The sequence below is a fragment of the Lytechinus variegatus genome, chromosome 4 (assembly GCF_018143015.1).
Source record: "Lytechinus variegatus isolate NC3 chromosome 4, Lvar_3.0, whole genome shotgun sequence".
Taxonomy (NCBI): Eukaryota; Metazoa; Echinodermata; class Echinoidea; order Temnopleuroida; family Toxopneustidae; genus Lytechinus; species Lytechinus variegatus.
This window is the reverse complement of record NC_054743.1, coordinates 11,534,781-11,560,984: the sequence shown is the minus strand read 5'-3', so window position 1 is coordinate 11,560,984 and position 26,204 is coordinate 11,534,781. Positions and strand designations below refer to the sequence as shown.

Below are 26,204 nucleotides of genomic sequence, written 5' to 3'. Positions count from 1 at the left end.
TTTAAAAGCGACAGAGGAGAGAGAGAGAGGAAAAAAGAGAACTCAGCGAGCCCAGCCAGCCGCTCACACTTGGCAAGCAGTAGATGCACGGGAGAAGAGAAAATATTGAAAGGCTCCGAGAGAGGATAAAGAAAGAAAAACGACAAAAAGGTGGCTCTTTTGATTATTCTGCCAAGCGCGTAGGCACACGCCGTCACACAAAGGGGGGATTTGAAGAGGGGGTGGCTAAGCGGTGGAACTCAACTCGTTCTTGATCAGAAGGCGAAGCTCACAGCCAGCAGAAGCACACAGCGAATAATTTCCGCTTGGAGAGCCGACTTGCGTTTTTATTCAGACGAGTGAGCAAACCACACCACGATCTTAGGTCTTTGTGGATTGGAGAGGTCTTTGTGGGTTGTATGTTGCATGTCACGAGAGCGCAAGCAGGTTGTATGGATATACATCCATCTGGTCATCTCAGGAATTTGTGGATTATTTCATAGCTACGACTACGAGATACATAGAAGATCATCATTAGGAAATCAGTTCATTTTCCGAACTTAATGTTTTGATTGACCAATAAATCATATCTAGATGAAGGGAGCAACATTTTAAAGAAGCCTGACAGATGAGTCTTACGATTTAACTTGAAATACTTTTCGACTGCACTCTGGATTTTTCAGGTTTCTTGAAGTTTTGTTCGTCACTTTAACAGATCATCAATTATCGTTCATTGATCGTTTTACCAAAAGTGGTTAACAGTAAATTTGTGGATTGTCAGATTACCATGGCAACCTACGAAAGACATCTGAGTAGCAGGAGACTCAGGTAAGAATGCAATCAGTTTTACTCTATAGATAATTAACTTTTGTCATTTTACTCAATCATCAATGTCAATGTGTGACATACTAATGACTGTCATGTGTAGGCATATATCTCGTAGAGTATAATGTTTATTCCCCAAGAGACATGTGATCATTGTCGCAGTAAACTCATGAGTTTGTTCGTTTATTATCAGTTTGTTCACTTCTAGTACATGTTTCAAGAGAGTAATCATTGTTTTTTTTAGACCTATATGTATCTGACTTTTAATATATAGGTATCGAAATGGCGACCATTCTGAAATAAGAAGAGTAGGCAGTCAAAATATTGATGAGTATGTGAATGACTGATTTTGTAAATGAATGGATAAACTATGGATGAATTAACATGATTAACCAATGACTGAATTATTTATTTAATCAATTAATAAATGAATGGATTTTGATTTTAATTGAATTGAATTAATGTTTTCCACTCTTGATGGGTGGATGAATAACTGATTGAAGAATGAATGACTGACTGAAAGAAATTATTGAATGAATGAATGAATAAATAAATGAATGAATGAATGAAAGAAAGAACGACAAAAAAAAAGAAAGAAATAATGAACGAATTAATTAATTAATGAATGAATGAATGAATGAATGAATGAAAGAAAGAAAGAATGAAGGAAAGACAGATGGATGAAAATATTCGCTACTATAGATCAATTTATCATTAGTAGTACTTTGCGCTTCGGTGATGCTGAAATTAGCATTTGAATCGCAGTAAGGTTCTGCAGAAACTGACAAAGAGTTATTGTCAATGTGCATTAGAAAACCACCTGCGTTTATAGGAATATTACTCTTCAAAGTCATGGTGTGTGTGTTTGCAAAACCCTTCAATCTTTTGTCCTTCAGAACGTTTTAGGTTGATTAACTTCGTTACTATGAATATATCTTGGTCTTTTTTCATTCCATTTCCATGCATCTCCCGCGCTTCTCCCTGCCCTATAATCTCATAGCCACGCACTCACTCTTTATTAACATGATATGGGTCCAGAGAAGACTGAATTAAAAGGTAAATTTCCATTTTCAAGATGAAAGGCAAGCGCGACAGAATAGCTGGGAAGCAAAACCTTCACGTGAATTTCTTGTGAAATAAGGGTTATCATGTCATTTGGACAATGGTCATGATCAGAAATGTTCTTTTTTCATTATGTGCCAATGTGAAAATACCTTCATATAATCATTCAAATCGACATGCCAGTGATAACAATTGTTTTCATTTACTTGCATCGCCCATGTATCGTGCAGAATAGCCTCTTACCCCCCCCCCCCCCCAAAAAAAAAAAGTTCAATGGTCTGTTTCTTTCTCTACAATATCATATCGTATCGTCTCCTCATGTAATCATTAAATTTTATACCAAACCCATTGGGGAAAGACAAAGAGAGAATGGTTCCGATCCAGAGGAACAAGCCGTCTGAAACCACCAACCGGGTCAAGTCCCACCAGTAACTTCCCTTTGCGTGCAATGTCCAGACTTCTTCCGTTTTTTCTTCCCTAACTTTTCAAACAAAAGATGCAAACAAAGGGTAAATTGCCAATTCGTCTACCGGTACTGCCAACTCGTCCACTCACCACATGGTCTACTTTCATATTTAGTCTAAACGCCATGCCGTCCATCAACATTTTGTCTAACAACCATTTGGTTCAATAACCATTTGGTCCAATCATCACTTCGTCTAATCACCACTTCGTCTATGAGCATTTTGTCTCATAACCAGTTGGTCTAATATTCGTTTTATTATTCATCATTTTGCCCAACTATTGGACTCTAGTCTAATTAGACCAAATGGTATATGGACTAAATGGCTATCGGACCAACTGGAATATTAGACGAAATGGTGAGAAGACAAAATGGACCATGTAGATATTGGACGAACTAATGGTAGACCAAATGATAGTAGACGTGTATGGAATTGGAAGAATTAGCATTGGACCAAATGAAAATAAACCAATCAAAATGATCATCTTACTCCCATTATATCTACATTGTTTAGCTTAAAGGTATTGTTTAACTTTATGAGCAGCCGATTTAAAAAATTCTCAAACCAAGATGAAACATGTGTACCAGTGCATGTATTAGAACTAATAAACCCTGAAAACAACCATTATTGAGAATGAAAAGCTAAAACTACAAGGCTAACCCCGATTTTGTAAATAGGCGTCTTATAGACGCCTTAATAGTACACATAAGTGTATGGGATGAAATTAAGATGGTGTTTCCGGTCACTTTATATTTCAATTTTTGAAGCACTAAATAATTATTTTCGAACGCAATTTTTTCTGGGCTTCATTTTTGTAACATATCCTAGACACAGGTGACAAGTGTGACCTTCTAGCTCAGATTTTTTTAAAGTCAAACCAATGTTAAACAATCACTTTAATCCTACCATGTGTTCGTCTTGTTGCTGAATGGCAGCTTCTTCTTCTGCGATGAATTCTTGCCACACATGAAACCACGCACGTTCCTACGATCATTATTTTAATTAATAACATAATTATATAGGCGCAATTATGTTGTTAATTCCCTTGAGGATTCTTTCGCATTGCCTGACGATCAATGCTCGTGTTTAACAATGCTTTCTTTGGTGGTTTTCGCTTGTGGTTCGATTTTATAAATGAGTGGATCAAATAAATGCGCACACTGATTTTTACCTCCATGATAGTTATCATCCTTGTTTCTTTGCGTATATTTGCTTTGAGAGATACAAACTAATGTGGATTGAGTTGGGTTTCGTGAGGGGGATCCCACGGTTTCCCCCAACACTAATAAATCACATTCAACTCCTGCTGCTATAACAATTAAACATGATGTTGCTGGTTATAAAATCAGTGGGTAATTATATTTTATAATCCTATACCCGCAATAAATCGTGTTTTGATTGCTGAGTACCCGCATCCTGCTATGCATGTGTACATCTCATTCCCACGCACACTTACTCTATTATTGTATCTTATTTCAAACAAGGATCTTCATATACTCAGTAAGTATGGAGGTAGAACGGGATGAGAAAGTTTCAAACTTGAATTCATGATGCCGCAAGATGTCTTGAATAGGAGTTTATTAAAAAAATGATAATAATAAGAATTAATTTAAAAAACTATTTTAAAAATGGATGGCGTCACATTCTGCTCTACAGGCAACAGGGCTGGTAGATATAACAAGTTTCCTAAATCAGGATAATTCGAATGTTTGTCAACAATGCGATATGCCTTGTAGCGTGAAGTGCTATACCCCAACCCCTTGTTATATAAAAAAGCGGATTATTAGTAGTAGTAGTATTCCCGCCCTTCCTAAATGTGGCACCATTATGAATCCCCAACGAGATGTGAGTAGACATCAATCTAAAAATCATATAATTTGCATCAATTCATTTCATTTAATGAAATATTGATGATTGTGATCGCGATTAATTTCGTCTTGATAGGTTAGATTTCTACATGTACGCGTCGCTGAGCCCTCAGGTGTGCTTCGCTTTCATCCGAAGGGGGGGGGGGGTCGGGTATTGCCAAATGCGTGACCAAACACACAACCTCGTTCATGTATGAACTGATTACACTTTACTACGATGCATTTGACCAAGGAGACCCTTGATTTGACAATGGAGTTGATTTTCTTTGACGATATTCGGCTTAAAATAACCCGAAGTTGTAATTGAAAGAATGAGTTAAATTATAAACTCACTACACCTATACCATAAAGGAATAATTACTAGTTTTATGTTATACTTGCCACTGTTTGTCACTCATTTCGATTTAGTGCGTTGATTTTGCCGCTTGATTTTGTTAAGAGTATGGGAGTTAGAGTTGATTTTTGTATGGTGAGCAGGAAGGTAAAATAAGAAATGTAAATATTCTTTGATTACGTCACCTACCCTTACGTTTCTCCCACGGACCAACCCTTACATCTACATGATTATCATGGAGTGTGAACGTGTATCCCACGCTCATCCTCTGATTAGTACACTGTAAAAACTGTGGTGTTAAAACTGACACCAATTGGTGTTAATAGAGGACCACACCCTGAGGTGTTAAAAGTACACCCTAGAGATTGAACATAACACCAAAGAGTGTAAATGTAACAACCATATGTCTTGTAATAACACCTATAGGTGTAAAACTAGCACCACCAATTTAACACCGGTGTAAAATAACTGGTGTGGTCCTCTATGTACACCGATTAACACCACAGTTTTTGCTGTATACAGTGTGTATGACGAACATCAAGTACGATTAGAGGTAAATAACGTCAACAAATGAATACAGATGCTGGAGTGTTTATTGAGATAGGTCTGATCGTCTGGTATGACCACTTCCCTATCGTATTCTCACTCCTTCTTACGGTTGTTGCCATGACAACAGTGATCGGTTACCCTATTATAGGCGATTGATCACCAGGGTCGCTACTTCATCGTGTCATTAATGTGAACAGTATCACGAGTAGAATTATTCTGTCATGCTTTTCAGATGGTTACGTGATTACAGAAATTGTAACGAGATACAGTAAGAGTTCAAAAAGTATATTTTTTGTTATGACGTAGGATTACGGGTTGAATTTCCTTGATTCGATTCAGTATGCATAGAAATGAAGTTAAAGAACCTTTTCTACATGAAGTTAAAGAACCTTTTCTACATGTAGTTAAAGAATCTTTTCTACCACGCTGCCTGTAGCAAGGGGCGGTTCCATGATATTTTTATTGGGGGTTGACAACCTAAATATGACATCATTTTTTTTATTATGGATATAATGGAGCTTATACGATTTAGACCTTCCTTCTTCTTTCCTCCCTTTTCACAACTTTTAAAATCAACTTGTGTTGTGACATCATCCCTATCTTTAGCACCATTTGGCATAATTCAGTCGAACTTGATATTGTTGTTGATATTGATAAATTTAATAATATGCATTGTGATAAATGAGAGGTAACAAAGTTCTAGAATCAATTGAGAAGGGAAGCAATATTGAAAAAATAGTGTATATGAAAGGCGTTCAGGGGAAATGTATAGGGAACCATATAGTGTGTAACCTGTTAGACTATATTCAGTGTCTAGAGTCGGATTATTCATGGCACGATGTCCGGTTATTTCAGTAAATTAATTTGGTTCTTCCTCTTGTAATTACATATCGCAAGTGGTGTAATAATCAAATTCCATACGGGGTCACGAGCGGGGTTTATAGCGCTGATGGTTATTGGTTGTCAATAGAAATGTTGTATGTACTATTTGCAGGCTGTTAGTATAGTCATGGAGATAGTATAGTAATGGTTTAACATGTTTACAAAATATAAGAACGTACAAAGATATCTTACAAAGAGTACATGATTAAAAAAAATCATTCAGTATATAATAGATTAAATTACACAGATATTTTCATTAAGATGGATCTAATTACATAGGAGTTCTAAGTGTAAGTTAAATCATAAATCGCTGTTTTGTTTTGTTTCTTTTTATTTATTGTTTTATTTTACTTTTTTGCCAGCCAAGTGGTTTATTAGTATCACATTCAGCAAGGTAAGAGCTGATAATGATATGAATATTATTTACTTCAGCAAAGGACCCTCAGAATTCTATCGTAGCTATATGAAAGCACAGTGGTTCAGTCGCTTCAGATATTGATCTCAATAAACATGCTGATTGTCTTCGTGATCATAAAATCATTGACAGATCGCCTAAATCGTCCTCATGACGAATTAAAATTCGAGGTTAATTTTTGCATTTGTTTACCGTTATCGTGAGTCAAAGAATGCCTGAAGGTCTGAGGCATTATTCCTATTTGTTGCTGAGATGTTGTAAAACATTAAAAAGAAAATGCTCTCACTGTCTCACCATGCATTGACAGGATTGAGATGGAAGGAGGAGGGGGTAAATTGTCGCGTTGCCATGATAACACCAATATCTATCACTTTCTCTTTTTGTTTTATTTTTTTTAATAAAAAGAGAACTACACACCTGCTTGAAACCATTATGGTATAAACCATACTCAACCTACAGAACGTGCAACTGGCATGGAATTTCCCTTTTAAACCTCATCGCTCCTACTGTCAAATCTGATTAATCATTAATTAGATTTTCGCCCTGCATGAAAATCAAACTTGATCTGATACCACGGTGCTAACAAGAAGCGCATCGTGTATGAAGGGAAATAAATTAATTTACCGGATAGGGGGCTGCTAGTAATTATGTCAATAAACTTCCCATGTATATAGTACACGATGGGTGTTTGACCAGGGGAGTGGGAGTTTCCTGCTTACACTACACTGTAAACCATATGGTGTTTAAAAGATTACCAGTCGGTGTTCGTAGAGGATCGCCCCGTCGGGTGTTAAAAATACACCGTTGGGTTCGAATATAACACAAAATAAAATAGTCAACTTGACACCATTGAACTGTATAACATCATGACAATGGTTTCAAATGCTTGGTGCTGCGTCCTCTACCACCACCGACTTTGCACCGACCACCACCAACATGACCAACGACTGTCTGATACGCATAATAAACAAATTGCATGATTTTCTAGTTAGGTATTCATGGGCATACATTAGGAAATGAAGAAATTGTATGTAAAAGTGAGAAGCTTAGGCTGATCAAGTCTATACTATGAGAGAAAAGACACATTTCGTAAGGCCTAAACCAAAATGACCATGATGTCGTTGGGTTTCTATCAGTTATTCATGCACTTACTGTTGTAATTACATTTATCATAATCTCCTCTCACTGCTATTTCTTTTTTTTTCAGGAATGCTTTCAGTTCTACCAGTAACCATGGCAACGTAACTAAGGACATACAAACCAAATGTGAACCAAGACGAACGTCAGGAAGAAACAACAGAAAGGCAAAGGTATACAAAAAAATCTATTGTATTTGTAATCATCTTAGTTCATAATAAATGAATTAACGAAATGTTTTCATAAAAACACTCGTTTTTTTAAGAATCCCAAAATGCATCTTGAGAATGAATACCCCCCCCCCCTCCCCGCGCCCTCATTAAATACCGCTGGTAATAAATTGATTATAATCTGAATTGAGACAAAACCTTGGATTAAATTTTGTTTGCTGACCAAGTATAAAGGTTCAACATTAATGTGTTAAATGTTTTGCCATGTTAAATATAAGTATTATTTTTTTTATATAGCGCTCTTCTATGACTGTATCCTAGTGCTTTACAAATGAGCAAAATTAAAATTTTAAAAGAAGAAAAAATACTTAAATAACAAGTAAAAATTAACTATTAAAAAAAAATATCTTTAATGACTGCTGAAATGAAAATACTCCATGGTCATTTTTTTAGTTTATTTTATTTTTTTGTTCTGTGCGACTTTATTTCTATCCAGAATAAACCATATTCTCAGAATCAATCGTCAAAAAGGAAAAACATATAAATATTATTCGTCGAGTATTTCAACTTTAGACCCTTGATAATTTAAAAATTTCCTCAGTTAGATTTTAAGAAAATTCGTTTATTTGGAAGGGGTTCGCTTCATGAATAATTAGAGATCCCCAGCTGAATACTCATAAGTGTTATTACTGAAATCCAGAACTCCAGGTCGGCGTGTAACGTGAGCTTACAGGTTATACTGTGCAAATTATTACAGGTGCCAACTCAACAAGTAAATGGGGGTTGTATGTAGGTTCTTTGCATTGGAATTCTGTCAGAGAAATTGAACGTTGCTTAATGTCACCATCCCTAAACCTTAAGGCCTGAATGAACATAATATTGAGGTCAAAGCAGGCATATTTTTTTTTTAAATAATTAGTTGGCATTTTCCATCTGATAATGATAGCCAGTTATGAGATTGTGAAGGAAGTTGTGAAATTTTCTCAAATACAGGCAGCGGGCTATTCTAAAATTACTTTGTATCCTTCTGCTCATGCAGTATGTGCATGTAATTGTGCGCAATTATTTATGTAATATTATTGTTATGTAATGATGCACTCTGATCATTTCTGTTGATTAACATTATTTTACCCAATAGCTTTTACATATTCTTTCCATTATTATTTTTTTGTTATTTTCAATTTTAATGCAGTATAGTTTTATGGTTTCAACAACGTCTTGGTCATTTTCTATATTGAGGTATTGAATCGTCGGAGCATTCCTTATCCAAAATATATATATATACACTAACTTTAGGTAGTGTTGATGACCTTACATACAAAATGGAAATAGATGGGCCTAGATGAGGGTCATGAAATCAGGGCTTAATGAGATGAGATGGGCGGTTGTTCTTCTAGAATAGTGGATGATGTGATCTTCGAAGGAGTTGAAACTTGGAGGTAAAAGATTGGGTGAATAATAAAAGCAAGTTCATCTTGGTCCCACGGGAGTATACAAGGGTCCCATTCACTTAACAGGTGTGAACTTCATTACACAGTAAATACACGGACCGTCTGGGATGCGCTCACACACGTGCCAAATTTTCACGCAGCGTACTCATTCCGATACTGCAAGAAATTCAATATTACACATTCCTTGTATGTGGTGTACTCATAAGGATTGTAAGAAGTTCAGGTGTGGATTGCAAATGTGATGATGAATTTTCAGTTTGTTTGTGAAGGGTCCTCTCGCGACTCCAAGAAATCGTTAACTGGGGTCGCGTGGGGGTCAGAAAGGGGGATTTATAGTAGGGAGGGGTGGTGGTGGCATCGGTCGACAAGTCCTAGCAAGTTAGCTGGTCATGTTTGAATATTTGTTACTTTATCATGAAAATTGAACGTCCAAGAACACGTGGTTGTTTGCGACTATAATTAGTTAGTTTGTGGGGATGAGTTGTAGTTCTAGAAAGGGCCGTTGGACAGTGAGGTTGACATTTGGATTTGATGCTGAAAAGATTCAATAGTGAGGATAATCTTTGGGACAAACTAGGCTTCTGATGAAAAGGTATGTCTCCGCAAGATTTATCTCAAGATCGCAATAATCAAAATAATTTTAAAATCAATTACCTGGAATGTTAGCCTATTTTACTAGATTGAACTTCTCTTGCAGAGGCTCCGTTGAATTTATTGATTTCAATCCTGTATACCTTGGTATTTTACTAGGTGCAACCATGGACCTACTTAAGTTTTTTTAATACACATTTACTTCTCCAGCCTGTGTAAACTGTAATTGGTTCGAGAGATATGACTAGGCAGACTACTTTCCTGTGATTGGTCATCTCAGGTCATCAGACAATGACCTCTTGACCTCATGGTCAGCTGGTCATCTACCAATTTTGAGTGATAAAATGAACATCTAAAGGACTAGACCTTCGTAGGACCATAGTAGGACGAGTCCTCATGAATACCCACGCATCAAACATGATTGTCCATCAAGCCTACGTACACCCATTCTGATAAAGAACTTCAAAATTTTTGAACTTTCAGATTTTCTTTTAATTGTTGGTTATTTTCTTATTAATTTGGAGTGAGGAAGCTAGGACTCAGTCCATGGTTACAGCATGAATCACTGAACTACATGCATGAACCATGGAGCAATTAACACGGGTATAGCTCCATGCATGGACCGGTTGCACTTCGTAATTTCCGAAGGTTCGTAATTCCGAAACACGTATATTGCCTATACCTCGATGTTCGTTAATCCGAAAACGTATAGGGTTCGTAATCCAAACATTTGTGGCGTTATTCCGAAGGTTCGATAATCCGAAAACTATATAAGGTTCGATGGTCCGAAAGTTCGTTAATCCGAAAACGAATTAAGGTTCGTTGTTCCGAAAGTTCGTTTGTCCGAAAACGAAATTAAGGTTAGGTAATCATTTAGTTAGTTAATCATTTAGTTTTCGGACTAACGAACCTTTGGAATTACGAACCTCATTTCTTTTCCGGATTAACGAACCTTCGGAATTACGAACCTCAATTCGTTTTCGGACTAACGAACCTTCGGAATTACAAACCTCAATTCGTTTTCGGACTAACGAACCTTTGGAATTACGAATGTATGCGGCATGAACCAACAAGAAGAGAAGAATCATTCGAGGAGGGTTGTGGAGCAAGGGGTAACCCGAGATGTAGGCCTATTGCTTCTGTGAGTATAAGGAAACAATATCCTCGTTTTGAGCGGAGTCCTTCACTTTGATTTTCAGGGAAAATGAAATCAATTAAATTCTCACTAACCATCATCCAACACGTATGATGTCACAAATAGGCCTAACCGTTTCCCATTCACTCTTTCTTCGTATATTGACGTATGCTATTTCAGCCTAAAACCGAGAAGGTCTACTCCTGGGTTTTTGCATGCGTTATTCGTATCATCTCTGAGATATGAATTTCGTATATTTCTTGGCAACCATCATCACGATCACCCGTCTCCATGGCTCCAACCAAATGTTAGTTACAAGAAACGTTTAATTCATGACCACTACTCTTCCAATATTAACTTATTCCTGAATGGTTCCTCCCCAATATCTGTCTTTACACTCACTGACAGCGTATCTCCAGACGCCATCAAGGCCAACGAGCCACGCCTTTTGGAGTTGGTTCTATGTACAACCTGTTTCCTCCATTCTACATTATCTTTAGTTCATTTATACCTCATTGTTTCAATAGTTATGGCCGAGGAGCGCATCACCACCACCAGCGAGCCACGCCCATGATTAAACTGGTATATCAGACTGTTTTCAAGCCAACAAACTTTTTTATCCTTGTGGTATAATAACCCCCCTTTTTCGATTTGATTATCTCTCTACAGTCTTTGAGAGCGCATCACCACCATCAGACAGCCACGCCCATTGGAGCTGATACCAGTCAGCCTGGTAAGATGGAACGGATCGACCGAAGTCTCAAGGAACTTGCCCAACTTCTTGGCTTACAGGTGAGTCTCAAAAATATTTATCAAGAATACTCCTACCAGTACAACAGTGGAACACCTATGCTGTCTACATAGCGATTTCCAATCTTAGAAAAGGATGTATGTGGTTGTGCCATGGTTGTGAATGTGATTTTTGCCATTTGAAGCCGGAACGTCGATCTTATTTTGACGATTTATTTCATCAAGATATTAATGGCAACAATGCTTGCTATTCAAACTTACTCAATAAGTTTGTCATTATTATTCTTTTGCTTATGACATATTCTTAGAAAATACCCCCCCCCCCCCGCCTTGACAAGCCACTGTGTAATAATTCTCTGCTCTTCTATTCAGTTAAGTTATTTGTTCATTTCTATGCTTGCAAGTTGCTATTCAATCTTTGAACACAATTCAGCGGCTGGGGAGAGCGATAAGTTATGGCATACAAATTCAAGTCATTTTTCACGGTGCCCCGAAGAATTCATAATGGAAGGGAGTTTTGTCTGCCTGGCACGCACCGGGGACAGCTATATGACCATATAAGGAGCGCAACCTGTTAAAAGCGCGCGTTTGGCTCGTGGGTTACCCCCTGTCATGTACATGTATACCCAGAACGGAGTAAAATGCGCGGGTCAAATTTATGGTGTTTTTCATACCCGCAAAATGCATGAAATCCCCGCCTGATCGGTAGAGATAAGAAGGTTCTGGGATTGAGGTGAAGGAATAAAATAAACGTGAAGAAATGTGACATGTCATGCTAAGCAAAAGCGATCGTGCTTCATAGTTGTTACGTAGTCTGCCGTGCAAACCCTTCAGTTTTACTGAGTTAAGGGTCTGAATGTGCAGCCTATAATGCCTTGTGTATTGAAGGCCCTCTTGCCTGCACTGATATTAAGCAAGTTTTAAGTATCAAGCATATGTGCTAGTTTTTGCGTGGAGACCCACTGGTTGATCAAATTTTCAATCAGGGTTTATGCCTGTAGACTAGCTGTTACGCTACCCTGGAATAGCCCGAACGGCGAAAACCTTTCCAGAAAGAGTGATCATGGTGATGGGCATTCATTTTAATTTTCCGTAGTGTCGTAGTAGCCAAGAATGATCGTTTTTTGTGTGTTTGTGTGTTTTGCAAAGGAGGGTACATTATCAACAATAATGTTCTTGAGCAACCACCATTTAGTGACAAATCTGAAAAAGCATGTCTGATCAAACACTATGTCTTCTGCAACGTTCTAGGGTAAAATACGAGTGCAGGGAAACTGATAATTCGTCACCAGTCCTCAGGGCAGCTGAGGAGTTATAAACGGACGTTGATCACTTTGCACTAGTAGCAATTTCTATAGCACCCTAATGATGTACATCGAAATTGTGATTGATAAAATGCCTTTAGCGCAACGCGGGAGATGGGTATATTCAAACTGAAATCAGTTATCTCTTCTTGCCAAAAAAAGAGACCCAGGATATCTTAGAATATTGTAAAAAAAAAAAGGGGGGGGGACCCCGGGACCTGTTTCATACTTGCAGCTATGGTACCGATACCATGGTAACCGGACTGAGCAGCCAATCACAGACAAGTTTTCCATTAATTGTGGTTGGCATTAGACTTTTGGAAACTGGCCTATGATGACTGCAGGGCTGTGCAATGTAACAAACTCTGGTCAATTATCTGATATTCACCTCTATTTGTAGATGATAGACAAATAAAAAATAAATAAAAATCCGTCAACTGAACAAGAAACCAGCTCTAAACTTAAACGAATCCTAACTTTCAACCAATCGTGAATCGGTATTGCGCCCCTTATTGCGCGCATTTGGAACATAGCTAAAATGTCACTGTAGCGGGTGCACGGAAAATGGACCCATAGACTCCAAGACATTCGTTATATTTGTGTAGAAATCATGATTTTGACCAAGTTAAATCCTTATAAGTTTCAACAGCTATCATCGTGCAAGCTTCCTTTAAAAATCATTATTCACACCCTATACCATTTTTTCTACCCCCCCCTTGTTTCCCTTATACAAGCAATGTTTTATACAATACTAAAGTTGGGTTTAATCTAATCAATTAAACACCACATAGGCCTTAGACCTCTTCCACCAGCCAGTAATAACCAGGTAAAGATCAATAGCTCACGTATCAAAGCTCATTTTGTGGACATCGCCCTGATAAAACTCGATAAAAAAACTGTGGTAATCAACGTCACATGAAGCAATGTGGTGGATATGTCTTTCTGTCCCGTCAGAAAAGTAAACGTAACGATTTGATATCATTGTTTCGAATCAATAGTGGCAGAGGATGTTTGCATACTGATAAAAGAGGAAGAAATAAAACTTTAAGAGCTCGCCTCGTCACTTCTCTTAACCAATGAGCTTGACTCCTTGCTTAAAGTTTAACCCTTGACATGCTGTTATGCCATCTCACAAATAATAGATGTTGTTTGTGTATGAAGTGAATTTGAATTTATTAACAAACTTCATTCACTTGACATTGGTGTATGTAAACTACAGTAGCTTACGGGAAATCTGTCCGATGGCCGTCATATCGATGGATTTAATTTGATGACGGTGTCTCCCACACCAGAGACAAATCGAAATTACAAGTATCATATTATCACTTTCAATAACGCAACCATCTTTACCATTGTCATCGCTGACGTCATCATCAATGCCAGTTTACTATCTTTAAGTTTACTAAAGTTACGCTTATTTTTCACAAAACAGCGATATGCACAACTAGGTGAGTCAGTCGATGATGTCCATCACTCACTATTTCTGTTTTTTTGTTTGAATTGTACAATATGTCATTTTTTATAGATTTGACAATAAGGACCAACTTGACTGAACCATATAATATTAAACAATGCTAATTCCACTTGTTCAGGGAAGAATTAATCATTGTATCACTTAACAATGAGGAGAAAATTAGAATATTTCATATAGTAAAATACAAAAGAAATAGTGAGTGATGTCATCAGTTCCTTCTCATTTGCATACCAGCCAGGATGTGCATATAACTGTTTTGTGAAATTAAGCGAAACTATAAAAAGGCATAACTTCCTTATTTTACATCCGATTTTGATGACATTTTCAGTGTTTTGCTTGTTGGATTTTCTCTTTTTATTCAAATCAACTTTTGTTGGGGTGGACTTGTCCTCCACTGCCACCACCACCATCATCATCAAAACCCCCACTACATACCATCAACTTATCAAATCCACATGAATTAATCATCATCTGTAAACCATCACATCTCCGATCAAATCTGGCCATCCATCATCCCTCGCATCTGAACGGCAGACGAACCCCGAGCTAATTACCGTTATCATCACATCACTCGGAGCTAATGGATGCATTATTGTTACGAGAGAAGGAAGGGAAGACAATAGGAGATAATTCCCCGGGATTATAACTAGAAATCTTCTTTGTGGCTAGATGCAGCATCCTATTATCTATATGGGTTCGTACCTGGAGCTCATCGGGGGTGCTGCATACAACAAGCTCGCGAGCTCTGTCAGCCTTGTAGGCTATTGTCGCTTGCCTACATGACACTGTATTGATGGTTGGCCATTCATCCCAAACCCATCCCTTCCACTACACACCTGCTCACTCTATTCACAACCAGTGGTCCACTCACGAAGCAGACATCATCTCTTCATCGACATCAGGCTGGCTGGCTTCCACGAAACTCGTCGGGTGAAGTCTCACTGGTGGTTCCTGGAAATGAAAGCTCCACTAGAATCAAGGGTTTGGGTATACTTCCAACTCCCTGATAGAATATCTATAGAAGGATGGCAAATCACTGTAGATGATGCTGAAAATCAGTTTAAGGCAGCGCCTCTGTCATTTAAAGGCCGAGCTAGAATGATAATTATGACTGAGCATATACTTTTCTCGTAACGGTGGTGGCATAGAGCTATTATTGGGGTCATCGGTCATAACTCACTATGCACCAGTAACACCCATCGAGTGATGTTGTTATTAACTATATATAAGAAATACAACAAAAAATCCCCTAATACTTATTTCTTATTTTTTTCATACATATTTGATTGTAAATAAATTAAAAGATTGAAAGTGAGAATCAACCACTATTTTTAATATATGCTGCAGCCTACAGATCTCCCAGCGTTCATTTCTATTTATGCAATAGCTTTGTCTCTTTCGCTTTGCTCGCTCGTTAGCGGAAAATGCCACTTGAATCCTTCCCGCACCAGAAAATCCTTCACATTTAATATTGTGACAATCATTATTTTCATCCCTCAAAAAGGAAGTGATCACTCGTAAAAAGCAAGTTCTAAAAGCAAGATGAATAATTTCTTTCATTTGTGACATACATGTATCTCTTCGTAACCGCTGAGTAAATGGACACTGTTTTCACAATATGCCATTATTATTTCACGCAGTATCTAATATGAATATTTATATACCTCGTGACAAAAGATGATGCGATATTGAGGTAAGTGTGGAGGTGGAAAACGTGACTAGATGATATTAGAATATATGAGTTGAACGAAGGAGAGTCAGAGAGTTATCAAGGAAATATCTGAAGGATAATATACGAGTGTTTTGATCGAGGATGGAGATAAAGAATAAGAAGTAGAAAAGAAGAAAGGGGGTTTGGTATCTGAAAAAAGCTGCTAACACCGAGAGGTGGAAATTTCTAGTTGAACAGACAAACAAAAACGGAATGCAAGAGAAGATTAAAACGGATATATAGAAAAAAATATATTATGAAATTATTCATACAATCATTTAACAATACTGTGATTTTACAATGAAAGGGTGAGGGTGGTGAGTTGTAGCATTGGGGGACTTGAAGGGGAGGGGCGAGAGGAGTTTCAATGCTTGATGATATCTGCCTTATGTTGGAATGCTTAGTGATTGTCTTTGAAGGATGGCGTGTGTATGGAGCGCGAGGGAGGCACGCGTGACCCGAGCCCTGTGTGTTTTATTACACCCCTTCTGAGCACACCGGTAGAGGACTTGGCCCAATGAGACCGAAGCCAAAACGAATATTTCGCGTAACACGGATTCCCTTGTAATGTTCCGAGCTAAATGCATTTTGCAAGGTTTCTATTTTGTTTTAATCTGAAAAAGGGAAACAATTTTGCGAGGGAAATCAAATTATCAAAAACTTCAAGTACCGGTGGAGATAGTACATATAGTACCAAGGTTGAAGAATCTGGATTGGGGGACTGGGCTCACTTCATTGATTGACATTGACAATGGGTTTCTAAAATAACTTTATGATACCTAAAGGTCATAGGCGGCGGAAGCGGGGGGGGGGGGGGACAGGTCCCCCAAAAAAATTGAGGTGGAGGGGACGACCCCCCCCCCTAAATTTTTAGTTAGTTGATAACCTTTTTTTTTTGCTTGTCAATTTTGTTTACATGTGTCCATCACAAAATTTGAGGTAGGCCCCCTCTCAATTTTGGGGCTTCCGCCGTCAATGCTAAAGGTGCATTGATTCACCCATCACTGGGTATTTTACTCATAATAAAGCCTTTACGTTTTTTCAACTCCGTTCTATATTTAAGCCTGTATGAAAAAATATAGGCCCTATTTCGGTCGTCATTATAAAAGTAGGCATATATTCTGTTGGCATGGTAGAATGGATTTTTTTTGTACCTTGAAGACTATAGGAAGACAAGAAATTTAGGGGGAATGAAGTTAAAAGACTATGATATAGACTAGTTCCATTCCGACCCTGTTGTTATGTTTTCTTGGTCCCTTGCATTATTGTTAAAAAGATGAAATTATGCAGAGGGTCAAAATCAAATCGATTTTTTCTTTTTTTCTGTTCCACCCTGTCAAAATAAAGGGCAATTGAATCATCATAGTTTGTCCTATGCCCTGGTACTGTTCATTTAATTTTCTTCTTTTAAATCATACTTATGAGCGCAGGCAAGATAATTCAATTATTGGAGATAACCGGATTTAGAATTCCAGATCCTGGTGATGAATTGGTTTTCATTCTAGCCGACGTGATACAAAAATTAAACAACCTTAACGTGGTAGAGGTTAGGGGTGCGTTGTTCCTTCTTTATTGGATATTTACCCCCCCCCCCATCTCGCGATCCGCCCCCACATCCCTTCAGACAAAATGCCAGAATTGCAATCAAAGAAGTAGAGATAATAGGTTGAGATTATTGATCAGCCCTCGATTCGAAACGTGTAGTGTATTATCTGCGTGTATGATCAGTAGTACAATACCCAACCCACGCGAGTATTGATTGGGATCCTAAGCTAAAGTCCAATTCTATTTACTTTCAACTTGTTGACCAATGTACTTGAGATTTATTCTCTTTCAACCTACACATATCCGTCTGCTATCATAACGGTTTCAGTATCATACTTGTGCCGCGGTCACACCTGTGAAGCCCAATACAGACCGAACCATAATATTACGTATTTCCAATGGTACAATATTGGTTGTTTTGGAGTTAAGTTTGTTAGGTGTGACTGTGCTAATGTATGATAGATAGATTATAAAGTGTAATGCATGTACCAAGAGACATTAAATGATATCACTGCTATGGGTTTTCTGACGGAGTTTACAATGAAACTATCGACATGTTCGTATACGTATTTGGAAAAATACTTAAGAAAAATCTTTTTATTTTTAAACACCATATTCGTATTACCGTGCGATACAGCGACCGTTTGGTCTGACATGTTCGTATATTTTAAGAAATACTTACGAAAACAAAACAAAATCATTTTATAAACCGTTATTCATATCACCGTGCGATGCGGGGGCCGTTTTGGTGTGCTCTGCATGCGTAATATTGCCTGCATGGGCATGATGGAGAAGATAGATGATTATAAACTACCCCTAGAAGTGAGCAAATATTTAACGTGACCCTGCTGTTGATATTTAAAGAAGAGAAGGAAAGGGAAGACAGCTAAGAACATCCTTTTACGCACTTGTTCTATGTTTGCTTTGAACTGACGTAACGAGGGATAGAGAGGGGGGCTCGGGCAGGAAATAATGGTTTCCTTATCACGGCATGAAAATGAAAGAAGAAGGGCAGAGGTGAGGGTAGAACAAGAAGATTGGATGATGAAATAGAAGAAATCGGTAGAAGTCAAGACAGAAGGGGAGAAGTAGAATAAATGATGGAGTAGAAGAAGTCTGTAGAAGTTAGAAGAAGGATGAGGAGAAGACGACGTATAAGGAGGAGGGTAGACCAGCAACAGCATCAACACATGCATGACATGGAAGAATAAAGAGGCATACAAAGAAAAGACGAAAATCAAATATAAGAGAAAAAATCAAGGCATGATGATCATGATAATGAATTGAAATTAATTATCAATTAATGAAAATATTTTATATTTCTTTTTAAACATTTTGGCCTGGAGAAACTGGAAAATGATCTTGAGGATTGAGCCTTTTGAAAGTATGAGACCACAGAAGGTTCGACTCCCATGTCCTTGAAACTTGTTGTCAAACTTTGGGTTGCCTAAGCCGAAAGTGAAAGCAAACTGTTTTCAAACTCCTCACCAATAATCTTTACCTCTTGCTTTTTAAACGTTCTCTTAAATCGATTTACATCCCTATTTTGTAGAGAGGAATCATTGATGTTAGGAGTTACTTTACATGTGTTGCCTAACACAACTACAAGTTATTTATTGATTTCAATTCGAATGTGTTCCACGTCAATATACTCTACTTTAAGTGGGATTTACGAATCGATTTACTCATAAGCATTTGGGTTAACCCCAGTCCTGGCTTCAGCCAGCCATCCGCGTGATGGTCCGAAAGTTATTTTCAAGATCCCTCTTCTAATGTAGCGTTTTGAAATTATTGCCAAATTGAATCATAAACACCTACCATCATCTTTGTTCAGGTTGTTTTATTTGGATACCAGCCGAATCCAGATGTGGCTCACGACTGGCTAAAACATGTTATGATTTCCAGTTATCAAACTTATCTGTCTTTATTATATTAATAAAAAAAGCTCATGGCCTCATGCAATGCTCAAATGCATTATTTAAAAAATGTCAAACTCTGGCAAAAAGAAGTGTGTAGAAATAAAAGGAAGAAGGGAGAGAAGAATGGATGATGGGGTAGAAGAACTCTGGTAAAAATCTCTAGAATCGAAAGAGATTGGAAGATAGGAAGTAGAACTACAGAAGTGGTAGGAATTATAATTTTCAGGAGGTACAGATATGTTTAATGTTTAAACACAAGAGGCCTTGTATGAGAATTGCGCTCAAAATGATAAATCTTCTGGCGTGGTGAAATTATGATTTTCATTTCAAACCAAAACTATTCCTCAGGTGGCCTCCCTGAGTTTATTCAGTCACGGTCCGTACATTCTCATTCCATACGTGATCTTCATGGTATGGCGTATTTTCTATTCATCTTTCTCCCAAAACGTGACGACCAGTCAGGCTTTATTTGTTCTTCACCGAAGGGGCTTTTAAACAAAGTGCCTCCGAGAATTTTTCTGCCATTATTAATTCATAAAATGGGCAAGAGAAAGACCAGTTTCATAAGCCTTTATATAATAAATATAAATTGTTGTTGGATGGGCTGGATTAGCGAATTTTGTATTTCTAGCCAAGATTATCGATTTGACCGGTTGACACCTGTTTCTTAGGATGGGTAGAATCTTCATTTGGTTTCAGCATAGTACCCCTTGGTGTTGTGGGGTCGTTGTCATGGCAACTGAATAAATCATAAAGGTATTGGATTATACTTCGACCAGATTGGAAAGGGTTCGGGCATTGGTTCAAGAGCAGCGATCGATTTATGAGTATTGTATCAGATTAGTTTCGGATTATGATTGATTGACTGATTTTATTCGTCAAGAATATCGCAAGATGCGTAATACAATAATAAGACAGAATACCTTGACAGGATAACCCATGAAAGCCGAAAGGCTTATTTCCAACGGGTTCCTATATTATAATAGTGTAAAACATTTTATTTTAACAACTTGCATTTAGCTACGACACTGGGATAACGACAAAATAACAAAAAATGGAGTGGAATGTAGAAAGGGCATTTGGATGAAAAGGTGAAGGGGATGCATAGAGGATTACGTGCAATACCATTACAAAATTTCCTCGAATGAACGATCAACCATTTTGTTACCTGTAAATTGAAAAATGATCTGTTGGGTGTTAAGAGTGACTTTAAAGGGGAAGTTCACCCTGAAGAAAACTTTGTTGTAAAAATCGCCGAAAAAATAATTAAAAATATTGGTGAAGGTTTGAGGAAAATCCGTTAAAGACTAAGAAAATTATTAGAGTTCAAAGTTTTGGATTTGTGACGTCATAAACGAGCAGCTGCCCCATGTGTTATGTAATATAAAATGCATGAATTTCAAATTTTGTATGGTTCCTGATGACTTAATTTTGTTTTCTATTCATGATTGGGTGTGAAATGATTTGTCTATTGATATACAAAAGGTACAGAGAAAAACATTTTCAATTTTCTGAGAAAATGACATTTCATTGACTTTTTACCATTCACTATGTAGGAATGCTGCTCGCATATGACGTCACAAATCAAATAGTTGAAATTCTAATAACTTTTTAATTATTTGATGAATTTTTCTCAAAACTTCGGCAATATTTTTTATTATTTTTTCTGCTATTTTTACAATAAACTTTTTGTCAGGGTGAACTTCACCTTTAAGAACGACTAGTGAACCTTTCTTATGTGCTAAATAATCACCAATGAGCACACAATGGTGAACATCATTTACCACAAGAAATGATCACCATGCAGTCGTTCCTAAAATCGCTCGTAACTTACGAACAGCTTTATGAAATGGCCCCCAGAAATGAGACAGACATCGCCACATCAACATAGAAGAAGTATCATGTGATCATGTCTGAAGCCAATCTTGGAGAGGGTACTAGCGGTCATTGTCATCCAAAATATCGCTGACAGTTTGTCGTGGTGCATTGTGGGTTTGCGGTAAAACATGGACGAACATATGGGGGTAATATACGATTTTTCCCCGTACAAACAACAAACAAGATTAATTGCGGAAAGGAAGGAGCCTTGACAGCAGAAAGATTCATATCACTGATAAATCTTCTCAAAAAAGGTGGGAATTTATCGAGCATACATCGCACTTTCAACATGTATTTATGAGTTGGTCATATTCCTTCGTCCTCATGCAGCGCGCTGCATATGAAAATCAATACTTTGTGCATAATGCTAGATTGTGCGAGATAAGCGAGCGAAGTGTTTGAATTCGCACTATTTGACTGTTTGTCAAAGTTTTTGTTACTTTTTGTACAAAAGATGCATTTTCTTGTTTCTCTTGCTCCATCAATCATGCAAGCTTTCAGAGTTTATAAAATAAACTGCGACTTTGCCTGATAAAAAAGAGGTATTGATTTTATGGTCGATTTGACTTGACAGATGAGAAAACACTGTTATCCAATAAACCATTAGAATTTCTTTTCAAGTTTGCTTTTCTTGTCGGTTCTGTAGAACCTATACACGACCATTCATTTTGTTATTAAGGCCTATGCATGTTTCTTCATTATGTAAAGTTTGAATATTCGCGCATAACTCATTTGATCGTACTGCATGCATTTCCAGATTTTTATTTATTTTTTGTTAAGTTTGCAGCGTCAGCTGGTCAGTATTGGAAATTGTGTTCCATTACACTGAGATGTTAAAATGGATATTATGTTCTTAATTACAAGAATATGTCTTCTCGGGTTTTTTGTACAAGGGCAAGTGGTCACCATCCAAGCTAAACATGCGAAAATTCTATTAGAGAACGAGCATTCAGACCGAAAGGAACAAATTTAGCATGTGGTGATACTTGACAAGAAGACAAGTCTAATTTCACAAACTCATGATCAGCATTATCACAATAAACTTTACTATAAATGAAATGCTGCTAGTTAGACAAATGTATTATATTGAAATGATATTATTCCTCGAAGTATCATAACATTCAAAGGAATGATAACAAACATCTTTCTAACGCTCATCTGAAAACTTATAATGTAACATGAATTTTTAGATGAATATAATTTAGCTGCAGTGTAAAGAATAATTCAAAATAATGCCTGATGTTTCAGGTATTAATACAATTATCAGATATTGTCAGTAGGTAAAAAGAAAAATAATGTGTTAATGTAAATCTCGTAAAACACTATTATGATTGTTACATATCCTGTTAAAAAGGAAAATGAGACAACAAGATCGAGCCTAGCCTTTTTTCGGCAAACAGTAAAAACCAGTTCCACCAATATTGGCGTCGCAATTTATAGGAAGGCGCGAAAAATATGACAATAAATCAGTAATAAACCATTATTACCATCACGTCAGGGTTACGGGTAAGATAAAATCAATCTCAATGAGAATGTTGGTGATAATAATTGTTTTCTCAGGAAAAAAAAAGAGAGAAACAGAAATTGGAGAACTGGATAGCAGATGTTTAGATAGAAATACCATTAAACACAAACTATCTGCCTCCTGTCATTGTGCTAAAACATATTGACTTTTGAAAGTCTGTTGACTTTGCGGATCCTTCCATTAAAACTCGAAAATTGTCCATGTAAGAGTCAAAGTATTCAATCCAATTATTTTACGTAGCCATGTTTCGCGATTCATCTTAAAGTTTTTCATTTGTTTTTTTTACGATTTTAATCAGGGAATTTTCAATAGTGTAACAACAACGTAAAGGCAAAAAAAATTTGAGTGGCGTGGTTGCATAGAATTCCATTGTTGTAAGCTTTTAGATATCATATCACCAAATTGTTAGATAATATTCTCAAAAGAATCAAACTTTTCAGAGAAATATAAATATCTAAAATTCAAATTATCACGAATTATCGGTGACTAAAAATAAAGATTCATTAACAACTACACTGTAATATTATAATATTAGATAAAGTCGAGTATTATTGATCCTTTACGAACTAATTAGACTTCTAATTAAATGGGAATCTGATTGATGAGATACAATTTCCATCCATTTACTGTCCATTCTACATGTCTTTTATTTCGAAGCAATATTTTCTACATTCGTTTTCCAATTCCAAATCGATGTCTGCTTTACCAGATGTTAGTGAGTTTCGTCAAAGAATGTGCATAGGCGTAACCTTATTCTTAGGGTGCGATGTCTGTAAATGTCGTTATTATAATAGAAAGTGTTATTATATTGATTATAATATTTTCTGAACTGTGAAGTATCTCGCGAACAAAGGAACATCTTGAGAAAAGAATCTTCTCCCTGAGGGATGTCAAGGTTGGCTGGATCGCAATCAAAGAAGAGATCTATGAACATCGGAGTGAGTTCCTTGATGACATCTCATTCGTGGACTTCATCATCAGCCTCGATGTCGGGTTGGGTTTCACTCCAATGCCCTCCTAGGAAGGAACGTGTCATTCTCCTGTATAATTCAGACCGTTTTCACGTCTTGTGATCCGTCTCTTTCCCTGCCGAGCATCTGTCGTCTCTTTAACCAGTGTCTCGTGTATGCATGTACAATCCTCTTAGAATGACTGTAATTATACGATTCTGATGTGAAGTGATCGCTGAGTGGGGAATGTATCACCGAGGTTGGATTGAAGTCTGTCACTCTTTTTCTGTTGTTCAGAACAATGCGATAATTCAGAAATTATCATCGTATGGATATCCCAACCGTTTTCTTTTACCTGTACTCTTAAAACAAATCAGTCGAATTGACTAGACCAGTAGTCAGCTGGGAGCAACTGATATGGCAATCACTGATATTCACAATTCTGACATATATTCTAGTCAGAAATAACTCTGTTCTAGTAAAATATGACTAGAAAATAGTGTTAAGTATGACTAGAATAACAGTTGCACCCAGCTGACCCTATTTATTAGTACTTTTTGACTGATTTGTTTTAGTTTTTGTTCCTTTGTTTGTTTGTTTTTTATAAAGATATAGCATATCTTTTTCGACATAGACGACATTTTTACGAGCATGGTGCCGGGAGAGTGCTTGGTTCAAATGCCACAGTCACCCTAACTACACCATATCCAAACCTATTGGTGTTATGTTAGTGTTACTGGAAATATCGTATTGGTGTTGAGTCAATTTCGTCGGTGTAAAGATGCCGTTGACGTAATTATGACAGTGACCATGCTTGTATCATGACAATGAGAGATCAATTATTTCTTTTTTAATGTTTTTTTTTAGTATAAACATTACAAATTGGTCTTTATTGTGTAAGGTAGAGGTTGGTTTGTGAGAAATGAAAAAAAGAACTATTTTTGAAACTGAAACAAACCAATTGAAATCATGGTAGACTATAACTTGTCATATGATTATTTTTTGTATGTGAAAGTGTCAATCTGTGAAGGATTCGTATACTACCATTCCAACGCGTATTGTATGACTCAGATCAATTTGTAAGCGAGTATCTCTCACGGTGAACATGGCGAACTTGACAAAGCTAAAACGGTCAGTGATTACTCAAACCATGGAATCCTTGCTCTTCAAACCTTCCCATCCAGACAAAGGATGCTAGATGAGAGTATTGTAACGTGCACGCTTCCCCATATTTCAGAGATTAATGGATTTGATTGTATCTTTGTGTATTATAGCTCACGAATACGGTAGAATATTCGATATGCTTATATTTACTCATGTTCTGATGTTAGTAGGGTTTTTTTCAGTCGAATCTCTTAATTATTGATAGGATTTTGAAGACGATACCGTTCGACAGACAACAGTTTCATCATGAGTGCAACTATTGTCTAGTATTAGTTTTGCTTTGTAGTCAGAAGCGATTGTTCTAGTCAACTTTGACTAGAAAATTATGATTCAAAGAGTCGCATTCATGCAGGCGACCCTCTTATGCAGTCATTTCCATCTATTTTTTTTAAGAGTGAAGTTGAAAATAAAGAGGAGGGTTGGTGGAAGTTCTATACTCGCTGTAGCGTATAGAAATAATAGAGATTCGGAAAGAGGACTGTCGATACTAAATGAAGGCGCAGCTGGATGCGTTATATAATTGTAAGATTAGGGGACATACAGAACAAATATACTACGCGTTCAAGAAAGGTATAATTACAGTGATTATGATCATAGGTTGAGAGGAATGCATCTGCATGTGGAAGGGAATTTCATCAGAGGGGACAATCAAGTTTTTCTTATGGCTTACTCTTTTCTTCACTCGACGCTTGATATAACATGCACAAAGAGTGAATCAAAGCGATATGAAGTATTGTCCATGATTCATAGAACTTTTGTTATCAGTAGAGAACCATTCCATTCAACGTCAATCCACACACAAACTCGGATATAATAAAAATCGATTTGTGAAAGAGGTATTGAAAAAAGGAATAACCTTTACCGTCTTTTACATCTTACAAATAGAAACATGGATTTCGAAAGAGAGCGGAACGGTGTATTATTTTCATTTGCTTTTTGCTTGTTCAAGGCTTCCGGAGGGCCATTGTTGGCAACTAATCAGATGAAACTATTCGTTCGCGTGGCCTCCACCATTACTACTATCATGAAATACATGACTTGTATTTCATATTCACTGGATAACCTCCCCGATGTTTCATGCTGCAATATCATGTATAACAAAATTATGTAATATAAAATCTT

General features: G+C 37.1%; 1 protein-coding gene across 2 annotated transcripts in view; it reads left to right on the top strand.

The window, feature by feature from the left end:
* The window catches only part of LOC121413387 (hairy/enhancer-of-split related with YRPW motif protein 2-like), a 32,112-nt gene continuing 5,908 nt past the window's right edge, over positions 1–26,204 (top strand). Inside the window, exons 1-3 of one of the 2 annotated variants that reach the window (XM_041606183.1) lie at positions 1–807; positions 7,586–7,688; positions 11,532–11,654. In XM_041606183.1, the coding sequence (XP_041462117.1) occupies positions 767–807; positions 7,586–7,688; positions 11,532–11,654 (267 nt within the window). In that variant the 5' untranslated portion in view covers positions 1–766. Of the gene's footprint in view, positions 808–7,585; positions 7,689–9,628; positions 9,729–11,531; positions 11,655–26,204 lie in introns of those variants that run through there. The other variant, XM_041606184.1, reaches the window with a different exon arrangement.